Source organism: Narcine bancroftii, chromosome 14 (assembly GCF_036971445.1).
Source record: "Narcine bancroftii isolate sNarBan1 chromosome 14, sNarBan1.hap1, whole genome shotgun sequence".
NCBI classification, from domain to species: Eukaryota; Metazoa; Chordata; class Chondrichthyes; order Torpediniformes; family Narcinidae; genus Narcine; species Narcine bancroftii.
In genome coordinates, this window is record NC_091482.1 from 63,612,040 (window position 1) to 63,629,083 (window position 17,044).

The 17,044-nt window shown below is 37.4% G+C and overlaps 1 protein-coding gene across 8 annotated transcripts in view; it reads right to left on the minus strand.

Moving 5' to 3' along the window:
* Positions 1-2,522: 2,522 nt before the first annotated feature.
* kif23 (kinesin family member 23) overlaps positions 2,523-17,044 on the minus strand; it is a 43,415-nt gene continuing 28,893 nt past the window's right edge. For 2 of the 8 annotated variants that reach the window (XM_069911700.1, XM_069911702.1), the window contains 9 exons: positions 16,271-16,437; positions 15,987-16,160; positions 15,487-15,672; positions 11,713-12,024; positions 5,126-5,359; positions 4,771-4,859; positions 4,297-4,372; positions 3,692-3,762; positions 2,525-3,306 (listed from right to left, as the gene is read on the minus strand). In XM_069911700.1, the coding sequence (XP_069767801.1) occupies positions 3,291-3,306; positions 3,692-3,762; positions 4,297-4,372; positions 4,771-4,859; positions 5,126-5,359; positions 11,713-12,024; positions 15,487-15,672; positions 15,987-16,160; positions 16,271-16,437 (1,325 nt within the window). In that variant the 3' untranslated portion in view covers positions 2,525-3,290. Of the gene's footprint in view, positions 3,307-3,691; positions 3,763-4,296; positions 4,373-4,770; positions 4,860-5,125; positions 5,360-11,712; positions 12,025-15,486; positions 15,673-15,986; positions 16,161-16,270; positions 16,438-17,044 lie in introns of all 8 variants that reach the window. The other 6 variants (XM_069911704.1, XM_069911707.1, XM_069911708.1 and 3 more) reach the window with 5 other exon arrangements.

Here is a 17,044-nt window from a genome sequence, read left to right on the forward strand (position 1 = left end):
CCTCTCCACCATTGGCCCTCTAGTTACACTGGTAACAAACTGGAGTTTGACAAGTTGAAGTCCCACTTGAACACAAGACACAGCTAATGCTCCTGTTGCAGCAATGAATGCTGCTGTTAAATGTGGAGCCTTTCAGCTGAGATGAAGCCCATGGTGTCAGAAAGGTACAAAAGAACCAGCAGAATTTTAAAGGTGAGGAATTTCCCCAGTTTCCTGTCCAATATTTATCCCCCACAAGGATAAATAACAAATCACTGAACATTTGGTTGTTACCTCTTTGCCATTCACAGATCAGCTGCTGCCTTGTTCCAAAATTTTAAGAATGAAAGGTGCTATGAAAATTTTAAGTGTTTTTGTGTCCTGACATTATCCTAATTCAATAATTTCAACACTTCCTTAAATGTGTCAATAAATTAAAGTCCAGCCCTTCACTACAGACAAGCAGTCTTCAACATCAACTTCAAATCTCAGTCCTAGAACTATTCTAAAAGGGACTGAAGAGGCACTTAAGAGATCAGAGCTATAGATGGAACAAATCCTTATCAAACCCCACTGGAAATCCAAGAATACCACATTCACTTGTACCCCTCAAAGAACTCCAGTAAATTAAACAACCTGCCTTTCCTGAATGTGTTGATTGGCCTGATAGAACAATTTCAAAGACCTTCACCACCCAGCACATACTGTTCTCACTGCTGCCATCAGGAAAGAGGACAAGGTGCCACAAGACTCACACCACCAGGTTTAGTAACAGCTGCTACCCCTCCACCAGACTCAACAACAAACTCACTCATTTAAGGACTCTTGTGCACTTTATTTTTTGTTCTGTATTGCAGTCAGTTTGCTTACATTCATTATCTGTTCATTCCTTTGTTTACATCTTTACACGGTATAGTTTTTTTGCACAACCAAATTAGTGGTAAAATTCTGCTGTACCCGCAGGAAAATGGCCAGAATGGGTTTCTAGCAGGATGCATCAATAAATAGTTGTTCAGGGTAGTATGTGATGTCATTTATGTACTCTGACAAGAAACCTGAAGTCTATCAAAATCTCATTTGTTCTTCCCTGATTATAGCTTCCAGTGTTTTCCTCTGGATACAGTAGAATCCCTATTATCCAAAATCGAATCAACCAGAAACTCAAACTGGACAAAAGGAGGAAATAAATAAATTAAATAAACAAGATTGTCAGATTGACCCTGCAGGGGAGTGCTGAGACTTCATAGGACACATGCAAATTTGCCCCACTTATCTTAGAATGCTCCTCAATGCTGTCACCACTTGCATGGAGGTGCACCAGGTTGTTGGGCCAATGAAGGTGCGCTGAAGGCCTGACAGGGTTGAATAAGGTTGGAACCGGCAGGATGTGGATGGGAAAGATAGCAGCAGGACTTGAGACTATGCTGTCAAGGTTCAGATTTTAGATCCAACATAAAGACAACCCAAATTTGAAGAAACATTTAAGTTTCATATCGTCCTATGCATTTAAAAACTTACCATATATATGCTGATGCAAGTTAAAAACTGCCGGGGGTTAACGATGATGTTGGCACTGTTCGTACTAGTGACCGGGGTTCGAATTTACATTTTGTAAGTTACAGGAATTACCTGATTAAAATGAACTTTGCATAAAGGCAATACTGACTTTAAAGACTTTACATTTTGCACTGTCTTTCATCTTTTAAACAATGTATTCTTAATGCAGGTGTATTAGTTATGCATTAGAAGAGCGAGTCTCAATCAACCAGAAAATTTGTATATCCGACATCCCGTAGGTGCCTGATAATGAGGATTCTTCTGTATTAAGCTAACTCATCTATAGTTACTCTATTTTTTAAAAAATAGACAAAAACACAGGAACATTACATTTGCTGTCTTACAATCTGCAAGAACCTGTCCAAGTCCAGAGAATTTTGCTAAATTACCAATGCATCACTATAATCTGACATTTCCTTCAGCACCCTGGGGTATATTCCATCAGGACCAGGGACTTGTCTGCCTTTAGAACCACTATTTTGTCTTCACACTTTTTGGCATGCTACCCATCTTCTACTGTGAAGACCAACACAAATAGTTGTTCAAGGCCTCAGCCATTTCTGGATTACCCATCAATTTCTCTGCATCTTCTGTAGGACTCTTCAGCCACCTTTCTGCTTTATATAAAAAAATAATTTTCCCTCTATTGTTTTTTTTTTTAATTACTTTTTTTTTTAAAGTTTTCCCAACTACTCTTGGCCACTTTGTATATATTAGTTTTTAATTTGACAACTTCATTTTCTTTAATTATCTACAGATGATATCCCTACCTTTAGTGCCCTTGTTTTTAATTGGAATACCTTTTGTTGAGCACTTATCAATTAAAACAATGGCACAGCTTGCACAATTTCTAATTGATGTTTGAATCCTACGGCCTTAGACTAATGTTAAAAAGCTGGTGAGATAAATTGTCAAATATTTACAGACTGTCCAAATTCAGGAGAGATAATTTCAGACAAAATTCTATGTTACAATACGAACAGTTTTAATGAAAATCAAAAATAATATTTATATTTTGGATGTTGAACAGCACATGTAAACATACTTACAGAAGGGCCACTTTGGATAAAAAGGTTACAAAATTCATAGTTCAACTGGTTACAATATACAATAAATTCTAGCAAAATTATTAGTCTTAGATAAAGCTACAAGAAATACAGAAAGAAGTTTGCTGTGCCCTGCTGACACGCATTTGTAGAAAAGGGATGGCTCTAAAGTGCATCATCTCAACTGAATAGCAGCAGCTGAAAATACAACTTAACAGGATTTATCTAGCGATGAGTGATGTGCATTTTTTCCTTAACCTTTATTTGGCAAGCATTTTCCCATTTCTTTAAATAGGCACAAAAACCTCACAATAGGACATTGCTGTTTCAAAGCCAAATTTCCTAAAATGTTCTACAACCAATTTAGAAAGGCACATTTTCATTGATATTGATCAATTGTTTAAAACAGTTCAAAACAAATGATCATGATTCTTCTACCAGGATGAAGTTAAAAAAAATTGTATCAAGAGAGAGAAAAGGCCCACATACAATTTTTAAAAAAAAAAGCATAATCTCAATGATACAGTGAAGGAAAACCCAACTATCAAATATACACATCAGCCAAATTTATTATTGCTCTAATTCAAAATGCTTTACAACAGGTGCTGGCATCACAAATGCCCAAAATTTGCATAGCATCTATCCTGCAGCATTTACTTTCCAGTATTGCTTCAGGTCTTTTGCAGAATGGAGATTATGTACATGCATTTATGGCTTCCTGCGCCTAAAGGAAGGAAAAGAAAAACCATTAAGATGCTGCTTGCTGCAAGCCAAGACTCAGGAAACAACAAGGTTACGGCATCCATCCTATCACCAGCTCGAGGAACTGCCACTTTGGGACTTTCTCCTCCATTCATTCTACTAATTGGGCCTCATTGGCTGAAGAGCCTTTGACCATTACAAAATGCAGTGAACCTCGACTATTCCTTGCAGATAAAAGGTCTTCAGCTAAAAAACATGAGGGTTATTTTGCAGACAGCCAGAGGGGCAACTAAACCCAATGTCATAATTTAACCTTCAAGTTGCATTTCACCAGAGACGTTCAGACAATGAAGCACGAGATATTTGATGCCCTTCACTAGAAACGTAATGCTGACTAAGAGACCTACTTGGGTTGAGCATGATGTTGATATCCAGGCCCCAGGCTGCTGCCTGCTTTCATTTCTACAGCAATAGAACACTGGGGAAAAAAGTTAAATAGAACGTTAGTGGCCTGCTTCATCACAACATTGCACAGAAAAAAAAGCTATAGAAACATTAAAATTCCCCAAGGAGAAGCTATTTAAATGATGACCCTTTCCCCATAACCTTTGACACCCTTATCAAGAACCTATCAGCCTCCACTATAAATCTCCCCATGACATGGCCTCCCCAGCTGCCTGTGGCAATGAATTCCACAGATTTACTACCCTCTGGCCAAAGAAATTTCTCATCCATTCTAAAGGGCCTTTTATTCAGTGGTTGCGCCCTCTCATCCCAGACTCTCCCACTACTGGAACCATCATCTCCACTTTCATTCTCCCCAGTCTTTTCAGTATTTGATAGATCGAGAAGTACTCTTCTTCCTTCTAAACAGGTCCAGAGACAAACACTCTTCTGATAATAATCCTCTCGTCTCCAGAAGAGTTTATCAAACTCCTCTGGACCTCAACTCCAGCACATCCTTTCTCAGATAGGTGGCCCAAATTTAATCTCATCTTGAAAATACATTTACCCTCGTTTCCACATCTGTCCATTCAGATTCTGTAGTACCCTCTGAAGGAGGTGCTGATGGAGAAGATCTACGTTTCCTAATAAAAACATTTAAACAAAAATAAAGACAAATGTAACATTTGTTGTTCAGTTATGAAGTGGACAAATGTTTAATGGGCGTGGCCTAAATGCACATTATTCTGCACCAATTCAAGTTACTATCCAAATGGATAAATGTGTAAAGGCACCACCAACCATTTGATATTTGGACCGCTGGCATTTTCCATTCTTGATTCTTAGATTTATTTTTAACAAGACATGCCACTGCTCAAGTTGTGTGGATATATTTTTGTCTACAAGCTTTTAATATTGCCACTTAAAGTCAGTAACTTGTACATCTTTTCAAACTACATCTTGCATGCAGTTTCAAGCTATCAGGTCAAAATTTAAAACATTTTTTTTCAGGTTGATAATGTAACCTCCCTACAATACACACCTTGTACCAGCAGGGGACTCTTGTTTTAGTTTCTCCACATCTGTGAACTGAACAGACTGGCCACCACCTCGTGTCTTGAACACTTCTCCCTAGACATGAAAAAAAATGAAGTAAACATTCAGGACAAATTCCATTTCTTGCAACAAAAAAATCTTTTTAAAAAGGCATGCTTTACAGGTTAAGAAAAATAATTCAAAATAACTGCTAATGTTAACACCAAAACTTAAACTTTCCTTACAAAATTGTTTGATGTAAAAATAGAAAACATTTAGATACATAGTTTGGTTAAGTAGCAGTTTACTTCAATATGGCATCAACTTTTATTGGTTGGTTTCTCTGTAATTTAGGCCATTACCTTGATGAGCTTGGTTTCAATTTCCCCATCTGATGCAAGCTCCTGATGTGTCAAAATGTACTTGTCACATTTAGCCAGAGCTTTTTCATTTGGCACTACCACTGTGATGGCATTAGGGATGTGTGGCTGGAGGACAGTATCTATTTCGACGCTACCAACTGGCTTATGGTCTACCCATCGCTCCCCACCTGCTGAGCGTGACCGTCTGTGGCGTAGGCGAACAGGTGGTGCGTTCTAAGCAGATTGAAACAGTAATCAACAGAAAATGTAATCAGAGATTCCCAATTCAGTGGATCCCTTACAGAACAGATTTGATTGAGTAAAAATAAATCAAAAGGAAACAGCTTAACCAGCAAATCATACTGGGAAAAACAAAATTCTGCATTTTTATTTAAAACTACAGTCTTGCTAGAAAATAAACCCAGCAAGATTCAACATTTCTTAGATGCACGGTAACAGATTAGAACATTTTAACAATTTTCAATTTCATTTGCAAAATACACAGTGTCACAGTGATTGAATTTAGAATATACCCAAAATTAATATATTATCCAAGATTTTCAAGCAGTTTATTAATTGCAAAATGCAGGTCAGAAAAAACCCTGAGCATTATTAAAGCAAGCCACCATACATGAAAAAAGCAGAGCAGGACTGAAGCACATAATGCAAACAGATGAAAGCAATTCTCAGAACAGGCACAAGGTTGGCTTCTTCCCCACTGCCACCAGATTCCGGAATAATCAATGAACCAAAGACACTGCCTTACTGCGTCCACTGCGAGGACTACTATTTTAATTTTTTTTTTAATATTGTTGCAAGATTGTTCATAATATGAATGTTTGTACTGATGCTGCCACAAAACACCAAATTTCGTGAAAATAAATTCTGATAGGCTAGAAAATCTTGAGATTTGGTACATGTACAATTTTTGCCTAGCTTTCCTTCTGGGCCAAAAGCAGTGTTTTTTTTAAATTAAAACACATTCTTCAAATTGTCAAATAATATTTATGAGCAAGTTTAAAGCTGATTGGATTAGCAGTGAATGCTAGGAAATGTGCTCTTCATTAAGTTGACAAATTCCATTTCTTTTAAATCTTGACTGCAAGTATTTGCGTTCACACAATAAAAGAAAATCAGGCAATCAGATTTCTTCCTAGCATTCACCATTTCAAGGAACACAAGCACACATTTGGGGTAGAAACAAAGTAGATTCACAAATTCAGCAGGTGGTAGGATTAAAAAATACAACTGCTCCATTGCCCTGAAATATTGACATACATTTCTATTCAACTATAAAATGTACACCTCTATCTACATTTACTAATTTAAATATTATTCATAAGAATGCCAGCACAAACACTGCAATATTTGGCTTGTTTGATCACTTGCTTAGCGTTGCAATACAAATTAAAATTGAATAGCCAGTTAAATACTATGTCAATACACATGTACACTAGCCAGTGACTTTGCTATCACTTTTGGAAAAATATGCAAGTTACTGACTTCAATTGGCAATATTAAAAGCTGGAGGACAAAATTATATATCCACACAACTTAAGCACCACACTGGGGGAAAATTTGCACAAAATTCACACTAATTCAGAAAGGATTACAAATACAGCCAAATGAAGTCAAACAGGAAAGTCTACAGGTGCTAGGATTGTAGTGCAACATACAAAAGTGCTGGGGGGGAACTCAGGTCACGCGGCATCCACAGGAAGCAAAGGTATTTATATACTGCTTCAAGCCTGAGCCCTTTGTTAAGTAGGAGCAGAAAGTAGGCAGGCACCTGAATAAAAAGGTGGTGGAGACAAGGGGTAGGAGAGGACCACAGGCCAACAGGAAGATGGGTGGTCAGGTAGGAGACAAGCTAGTATGAGGGATGGGGTAGCTCTGAATGGAGGTAAAGGGGTGGAGAGGTGGAGGAAAGGAGACAGAGGGATAGGGAAAGAGATAAACAAGGGAGGGTCCTAACAGGAACTGGAGAAGTTAATGTTAATGCCATTTTGTTGAGAATGCTCAGACAGAATATCAGGCATTTTCTTCTCCAATTTGGCAGTACACTAGGCCATGACAGACATGTCAAGGTGGGAATGGCTGACCACTGAGTTATCCCCATTATTGCAGTGGATAGAGTGAAGGTGCTCAACAAAACCTTGTAGTCTGCATCAAGTCTCTGACGTAGGTGGCGACAATGTGAGCACCTGAAGATTCACAAATGAAGTGTTGCTTCACTTGAGTGCTCTTTGGAGCTGACAAATGGCAGTGAGAGAGGTGTGAGTGCAGGTAGAACATTTCTTGTAGAGGATACCAAGTTGGATGTGGAGGTTGGTGGGGTGGTAGGTGAGGACAAGGAATCCTGTCTTTATTGCCCTGGCCCTCTCTGTCCCTAGAAACAACAAGGGCACAATTGCCATGATCATCCCCGACTACCCTACCAACACCATATTTTCTTTATTGATTTACTTTTCCTTTTTATTCTAAAGGTGTAGGTCATTGATAACAAGTTGGACATCAGTACCTGTTAATACTGTAGCAGGATTACAGCAGAGCTTAAACCAGTTCACATCAGAGCCTTTCACATATTTTCAAGTGAGGGATTAGAAATCGAACTTCTGAGGTAGCCTTTCTCCAAGTTCAAGCAGTTAAGGCAATTTTAAAAGATGTGATTCCATTTACTGGAAGATGGTGAGCAGAATCTTTGAAGATGGTCAATTCATACTAGGTGACCACCAGGAATGTTATTTGCCATTTATAAGTTCGAGGCCGTGTCTGGATCTAGCTGCGTGCAGACAGCTGCATTTCCTATGAAAATTGGTCTAAGGATGTACAATGCTGGTGTTTGGGTTCAGATAAACAATCATAACCATCTTCCTTTATAAATATATAAAAGGGAGAAAGATTGCCCCCTGTTCTCATTTACTTTTTGTAGGTCAATCTAAATGTTACTTCAATTTATACAGTACGATTATGCGAAATTAAATTTTCTTTTGGATAAACGAGGATATCTGAAACAAATCACAATGTTTTATTGTGTTTGTTAAAAGCAATTTGCCCCCCTTTTCTCTGCATGAGAGAGAAGCTGGTCTCACATTTATAAAATGACAATCCAACAGTATAGAGAAGATGTACAAAACCAATTGTATTATCAAATAAATCTGATTACTCCATAAAATAGGTGGCTTTAAAATTACAAAATTTTATAATTTGATTAATATTCTTGCGCAAAAACAGTTTGCCTTCTTAATGCAGAACAATTACACCATTATTTAAAAGTGATGCAGGGCAGGTTACCAAACAGAACAATTTTAATACGACTTACACAAAAACGTGCTTCATCTAAATCAGCCACAATGCCCTCCCCCAAGGATGGAAGCCAGCAGAACAGGCATTCTCTACTTTTTCTCAGTAAGGACCCCCCAGGGCTATTTACAGGCCTCCCTCCCCATGAAGCAGTTAAGTTTTGATTTCTTCCGAACTTCTGTCCTATTGACTACATAAAATAAAATATTTATTGCATACGAAGAAAACAGTTTTCTTAAATTTGCTGTGGCCCTGACAGAGGGGAAGGGGGGACCATTGATAATGGCTAACCCAGAACTCAACCTTTCAGTAATGGTGTAGCAATCAAGAGTTCAGAGGCAAACCATACAAAGTGACCCAAAAGGGTCAAAGCTGAAATTCACTCCCATGACATATCCACTAGTGCAGAGGATACTTCAAATATTAACACAAGGATATGAAAATAAGCCATTCTCTTAGAGCATCACAAAATGTGTGGGTATACAAAAATAGCAAAGAAGCAAAACATTTTTGCATATCTACAAAATACAGAATCCACTCAATTGATACAAACATGCCTCAAAAGGCAAATGCTCCAGGTACTAGCTGAATGCAACTTGTATTGCACCAGGTATTTTTATTGTGTTTGTTAAAAGCAAAAGCTCAGGTCCAGCTACCAATTAAAGATGACCATTAATTTACTGTGCCTTGGAATGTTCATTCAGTTCTACAGGTGAAGTAAAACTGAACTTGATAACCACAATTAAAGATACAACAAGAGAAACAACAGAACTTGTAGTTTGCACCAAAAATGAAAACAAATGTCAAACTTGCTATTCCTGGCTACAAGTTAAGCAGGCACTGATCCTATAAAGATTCTTGAAAGAATGGCACTTGGCCAAGTACAGGAACAGCAAAAAGCAATTCACTGCCTTCATTTGAGTGGTTTTTGGGCAGGGGTTGTGTTGGGGGTGGGGGGATGGAGCTTGAATGTTTGAATGGTGCCACTTTGTAGATCAGTGGTTCTCAATCTCTTTCCACTCACGGACCACTTAAGTAATCCCTATTCCATTGGTGCTCTGTGATTAGTAAGGGATTGCTTAAGATGGTCTGTAAGTGGGAAGGGAAGGTTGAGAATCACTGCTCTAGACCCAATTATAGAAATATTTTGCTTGAGAAAAATTTTCACGGCCCATTTCCTTTGGAGTTATGAAACCGCGCACACAACAAGTCAATTAGGTACAAACAGTGGTTTTCAAACTTTTTCTTTCCACCCACATACCTCCTTAAGCAATCCCTTACTAATCACAGAGCACCTCTGGCATAGAGAATATTTAAAGTGGTATGTGAGTGGGAAGAAAAAGGTTGAGAACCACTGAGACATATGGAAAATCTAATTTATGCCAGTGTACTGTTGGTTGAATTAATAAATGATAACCCACTGCTCTAAACAAGTGGCTATTTTCAAGATGGTGGAAAATCTGCTTAGCAGGAAGTTAGTCATTCAGTGCAGTAACAGGCACTTTCATTACAATGCCATTAACCCTTCTGGATATTGATTTTGATTTACAAATCTACTTTTAACTATAATGAATAGCACGCTACTATCTGCCATTATTACAATATTGCAAGAAAATACCCATTTATCACTTTGCCCAGCTGTTAAGATTATAAAAGATTTTGCTTATTGCAGAATTTTCCAGAAAGTCATCCTTTTTCGTAGATTATAAATAATGGCACAGAGCTTCTGATCTGCTCACTGCCGCAATTAAAGGACTGTAGTTGGATTACCAGTCAATGGTGAATGTCCCAGAACATTGATTGTGGGAGATAAAAGTTTAAGGAAAGGGGGGCTGGAGGGGGAAGATGGTGAGCAGAATCTTTGAAGATGGTCAATTCATACAAGGTGACCACCAGGAATGTTATTTGCCATTTATAAGTTCGAGGCCGTGTCTGGATCTAGCTGCGTGCAGACAGCTGCATTTCCTATGAAAATTGGTCTAAGGATGTACAATGCTGGTGTTTGGGTTCAGATAAACAATCATAACCATCTTCCTTTATAAATATATAAAAGGGAGAAAGATTGCCCCCTGTTCTCATTTACTTTTTGTAGGTCAATCTAAATGTTACTTCAATTTATACAGTACGATTATGCGAAATTAAATTTTTTTTGGGATAAATGAGGATATCCGAAACAAATCAGAAATCCTTATTTATCTGAATTTTTTTTTGGGGGGGGGGTCAGACTGACTAAGGACCTCGGGGTCCCAGGCAGTAATGTGTCGCTTGGGCTCATAGCACAAGCAGGGCCTCAGTGGGAAGGTGTTGGTGATCAGCATGGCCAACATTTTTTGGTGAGAATTAAAAATTTTAATGCTTAAAAATCATTACCTTGTTGTTTAAACACAGTACAAGTGATTTGTTGTTGCCACTGGGCTGTTTATAAGAAATGATCCTAAATAGGCCCAGTCCCAACCAATTTGGATAATCAGAGTTGCACTGTACATCATCCACGCAAGGTAGTCATCCAGAGTTGGTGCCAATTTAAATGTTTTTTTTTTCTCTTGACTACCGTTTAAATGACGGATACAATGCAAACTCTCACCTTTTCAATTTTGAAATTGGGCTTTTCCTAGTTAATTAACTTCTTTTAAAATCTACCTGGCATTTCTTTCACCTTTCCAACTAATTTTAGTGAATTCAGCTTAGTTTATAACATCAGTTGAAAACCTAGCTTTCAAGAATATGGAAAAGTGTTGGCATAATAAATATTTTTCAAGAAGTGCTATCACAGTTGAGCACGACTTTACTATTTAAATCTGTACACAAGAAATTTGGATGTTTTGTAACAATAGAAGGGTTCAGGATGAAATTTTCCAAATCCTTTCATCTGATGTGCAACCTAGCTCTCACTTTCACTAGACCATCTGCTAATGCACTGAAAAGGTTTCAACACTGACAACCTTAAACTAGAAAATGTAAACAAGCACACACACTCTTTCCAGTAGCCCCCCCCCCCCCAAATAAAAAAAAAACACACTGGAGTGGAAAGCTCAGAATATACATTCTGAAAAGGTTAGTGGCTGGCATTGAACTTAACTGGTCTTTGTCCATAAAAATTACTAAACCATTATAAATAAATTAATATAGAGAAAAATAAACATTTCTAAAATAACAACTATGAGCAATATCGTAAATGTGATGGGAAATATGCAATTTGAGCAAGCACCTGTTAAACTAAGTTTTCTTTGAAAATTGTCTCAATCAATAAAGAGCTTCTCTTGCTCTTAATTTACTTCACTAACTCTCTGATGTGGATCTTGGTCTAGTGCCATCGCTCTTCTACAGGTGCGGGATTTGCAGCCGTTCAATTTGTTCACTCCCTGCCACTTCCCTTGGAAATTGGAGTCCCTAACTTGCAGAGAATCCAGCAGTCTACGCTTATTCTTAGTCAGTGTGTTACCATCTGTTTTCCAGCCTGAAGTCTTCTGCTCCCATTCCAAGATGCAAGAGGCCACAGAGATGCTGCTGCAGGAATTAGAGCGCCTATGTAGCTGTGACCTAGATGTTGGGTACCACTGTGTAGTGGGTAAAGGTTGTGCAGTGCTACTAGGAAACTATGGATATAGGATAAAAAATTAGAAAAAGCATGCAAAGAGGTTTTTTTTTTTTAAAAAGAGTATTTAACATACAGCTTTCTTCTATTATTAAGACAAAAGTATTGCATCAACTTTATCACCCTCTGCTAAAAATGACCATTCTTTTTTCCTCTAGTGGAGGTTTCATCCACTCATGAGATTCACAAACAAGTGTCAGGTTATACAATGGAGGGAGGCATCACTACCAAATTTATTTTGATTGGAGACCACTGTGTATACTTTCTATGAGCCCTGAAGTTAACAATTTAAAAACCAGAAAAAGTAACATACTGATTTAGCAGATACGCCAGGTTAGAAAATTTGCAAGTGAATAAATGCTCCCATATGCCATCATTCATTGGTATGACAGACAGTTGCACAATTCACATTTTTAGATGAGAATGCGCAAATTTCTCTGGAATTATATTTTGGTGTAATAAAAAGTACAAATGCCCTTCTAAATCATTCATCCCTAGAGATCACAGGAAACGGTTCCAAGTGCAGAGTAAAGTGCGGCTGCCAAACTTGCACTAAGATTGCAAACAAGGAGCTGTGGAGTAGATTAGTTTGCAATTATGGTGACATTTAAGAACCTTTGATTCACTTGTATGACAAATTTCAATTTAAAAATTTGCAAGATAATTTAAAAACTAAAACAAACATTGTTGAGAACATTCTTATTTCAGGTTATATGCTTAAACTTAGTGACATCTGGGACTAAAGTGAAGACATTAAAATGAAATTTATGAAGAAAATAATGAATTGTGACATTCAATAAGCAAATTCTACCATTCGAAGCCCAAGTAAATAGGCTGCAGATTTGCAGGGTAGTTTATGACAAAAGAGGCTACTTAATTAACCACCCTTGTATGCTTGTTGAGAATCCTCAGTAACCTTTCAAACTGGATGACAACATCCAAAAGTTCATATGATATATACAAGTCAGGATCATTTTAGACTGTCCAAGCAATGCATGCAGCATTTAGTTAGTTGCTTTTCTAACCAAAAAGCAATTAGCTCAGACCTGGCATTTGTTGCAAATTTTGTACCATCAGATCGGTTTGAAAGCAAACTAGACTCCAAAGAATATCTTTTATTGGTTATCTATTGATGGTTCCAAAAATATCAAACATTATAAATGGCTCTCTATAGGACAATTGATTTCAAAGCAAGTTTTTCTTTCAAAATAGAAAACATTTTTTGAGATATTAATGGCATCTTGATTTTTAGTCATCTTCATTGATAGAAAATTTTGTAATTCATATCTGGAAATGAGAATTTTTTATGCTCTGGGCTGAATGAATACAAGTTTGAAAGATGACCCTAGGTCTAAATATCAGTTGAGTTCTCTGGGTGTTTGGTCTTAATCACACAATTAAAATTACAATTCTTCATGCTTAAAATCAAACTGAAATAGTGGAAGTCATCAAGTTTTAGCCTCCATTGGGTGGGAAGAGGAAGGATTACAAAAGATAGGAATAATATCAATTTCTACTGTCCCATTAGTCAGTAATTTGGTAGCACAAATTTTAAAAGTGAGAAGATTGGGTGATTATTTATGCAGAAAGTACTGCACAAAAATAATGTTGGACACAAATTTAAGAACACGAAAAACATTTAAAAAAAACAAGTGTCTGGGGAATAGGAATTGAATCGCTTCCTGGTGCAACAAACTGAATATTATGAAGTCCTATCATTCTACTGATCAATGTCACTGAATAAAGATCTAACAGGCCAACTTTTCCCCTTTGTGATGGTAATGCAAAATGTTGCTTTTACACCATTAAAACCCCACATCTTTAATTGAATGCAACAAATGCATCTCCAGTGGGTATTTCAGGTGATGAGAACCTGTAAATAGTATGAGAATTTTGTGAAGCAGTAATATACTCCCTGTATACATCTAGACCTAGCGACCAGCTCTGAAAGGGATATACAAATTTCAGACAGGCTGTCTGCGACACATTAAACAGAAGATTTGAAACTCACCAGTGTGAATTGTTTTGGGGCAGGAAGTATTGTAGCATCTAAATCAGAAGGTGATGCCCTGGTGATGCCCCAATTCTAGATGTGTAACATAATTCAGACTGACCAGTGCAATTCCACACTCCTGCCTTCTCAGATGTAATGATCTCGTAGTACAGTTTTAAAAATAGAAGATCTCTCCACATTTATTCCTCAGCCACATTATCACTAAAGCAAATTATCCAGGCACTGTCTAACCACTATTTGTGGGATGTTGCGGTCATAGAATTGACCATGTTTCAAGATTATTTAATTCGTTCTAAAACTCTTAAATGCTTCCATTTTACAAATTCCTTGAAGGGCTCAAGCCCAAAATCTTTATCTTCGCTGCATAAAATACACTTACCAGCTGAGTTTCTTCAGAATTGTGCTTTTACTTGAAATAAATATTTGCACATCAAGGTGAGCAGAGGAAAGTTTAGGGGAGCCAAAGTTCTCCCCTCTTCCCCAGAGAATGGTAGGTGCCTGGAATGCATTGCCAAGGGTGGTACAAAAGGGACACTTAAAGACTCTGGAGAAGTATATGGAATAAGAAAAATCGAGGGCTATGGGTGTGTGCTTGGGAAGGATTAGATTTTTGTGGAGTATGTCAGTAATTATATAGGTCAGTACAGCATTGTGGGCTGAAAGGCCTGTTCTGTGCTGTATGTTCTCTGTTCTAATTAAGCACTTTGGACATTAATCTTTAGAAAATGTGGTGATCAGAAAGATGCAGTATGAAAATAATCAAAAAGATTGAAAATTTTTAAGCTCATTCCAAGTAAAAAAACAATTTGGATCTCAATGGAAATAACAAAAATTCTTTCCACTTAAATACACCAAAACCCCAGTATCTGGCACCTATGGGGATTGACAGATGCCATATTAGGGAATTTGCTGGTTGGTTGAGATTGCACATTGCGTGATTGACAAATTTACCACTAGGGGCCGCCAATTTTAAACTTTCATATTTTTTACCCATTTATTTTCAGTAATTTTTTTGCCTGTTGCCTGGGGACTTTACATTAATTGTTTTGGGAAGTATATACAATTCCAGAAAGCAAAACATTTCACCATTAGAAGCCACATTGTGATGAACAGAGCACATATAGTATATATCATACAAAAGCCAGCGCATTTCTCGAATGTAGCCCCTATCCCATGCCTTCAATGGAACAGAGCTGCAGCATCAAATTACCATGCCCATTTTAAAATGTTCTGCCAAGATTTGAATATTGAACTAATTTTCAAAGTCCCTGGAAACTAAGCAGAGTGGTGCTTAAGTTTAAGATTATAATTTACCAGATTTACATGGTTTTTAAAATTGACACCAATATTTATTCGAAATATGGAATACATCCCAGCTTATGTATGCATTACCCAAAAGCAAACAGATTTAAACTTATAAAAGAAAAACAGAATCTCACTGGTACATACAGGAACGGAAGGTGGGGACGCCGAGCGTACTTGCACTTTCTGATCTTTTTCCCTTGGAATCCTCGCTGGTTTCTCAGGCCTTTCCACCCTTGACTCAGCAACAATTGCTTTCAACTGTTTAAGTTTCTCATCTTTTACCCAAAGCTTGTTTTGCATCTCCAGTTGCTTGGCTTGAACTCGGCGTTCCTATTGATTATGGGTTTTTGCATCCATAGATGAAAGAAAAAAAGATCAATCTATGTAGAGTAGACAATATATTGATTGTTTACTTCCAGAAACAACCCACAAGCCCTAGCTAGGTAGCCCATTAAAAGAAAATCCACAAAACTTTGTTCTAGTTGCATTTCATCAGTGGTAGATGTTATTTTCAAGCAGCATTCATAAAAATACAAACCCACAAATAGCTTTACTAAACACAATTCAGTAGAATTTTTCAACAAATTTTAAAATCAAGCCTTAACCACATGGTTCACACATTGGTGTCCAGACCATCCACTCACGCATTCTTTCTCCCATTTCATCTTTGTATCAGTCACCACTCCTTGCATTCTCTGCTCCATGCGTCGTTTGTCCGACAGTTCCCTGTGCAGCTTTTGGTCTCTTTGATCCAACTCTTGCTGTAAAGTTCGCTTGTCTTCTTCATAGATATTCGCTGTTTTTTGCAATATTTCAATCTACGTGCAAGTTTTAAAATTGAAATGACGAAGTTGGCATTTTTATCCCAAAAAAGTCAAGGTAGTATTTAAATCATATACATTTATACACAAATTCACAGAAAAGTTACCTTGTATTCCAACGTTTTGATTTTCTTCTCAAGTCTCTCAGCCTCAGATTTCTGCCCATTTATAATCCGGTCTTTTTCGAGCAGCTTTTCTTTCTGATCTTGTATGCAATTTTCTTTGACTGAGAAATTACTGTTCCAGTCTTGAAACATCCCTCTGATAGCATTCACTGATCAAAAGAGCAAAACATTTTGAGCAAGTAAATGAGACTCCATAGACAAGCACAAAGGAGCAGACAAAAACAAGGGAAGCACCATCTGCAGTTCCACTTTTTTATTTTTATTTTCATCCATCTCAAAAGATCATTGTCACAAATGTTACGCTACTCATACAAACCCCTCAGACATGGCTGCTTTCCAACCAGTTTCCCAACCTCAATATCCCTTTTGTGTAGACATTGCAGAAAAGAGGCCATTTAAAAAGTATTATTTTTTTAAAATATAATTGAAAACTTTTAATTGAAGATTCAACTCTTCTCCTATTAAGCCAGAGAGCCCATGGACCCAAAGAAAAAAGTCAAGCTCAAACTTCAGGTTATTAATACACCACGAGATTGTGACAGGAAATCTTTGAACCAATTTTTTCCTTGTAACAACAACCATCCATACCTATTCAACTGATAGTTGGGGTCTATTTCCAAATAGACAGGACTGCAATCTGCTGTTAAATTTTGGTCTCACCCACCAGGTCATGGAATTCACAAAATCAAGACATAGACTCCCTAGTTCTCCCCATATGCAAAGCTATTTTGGATATTCTGCTATGTTCCTAACAAG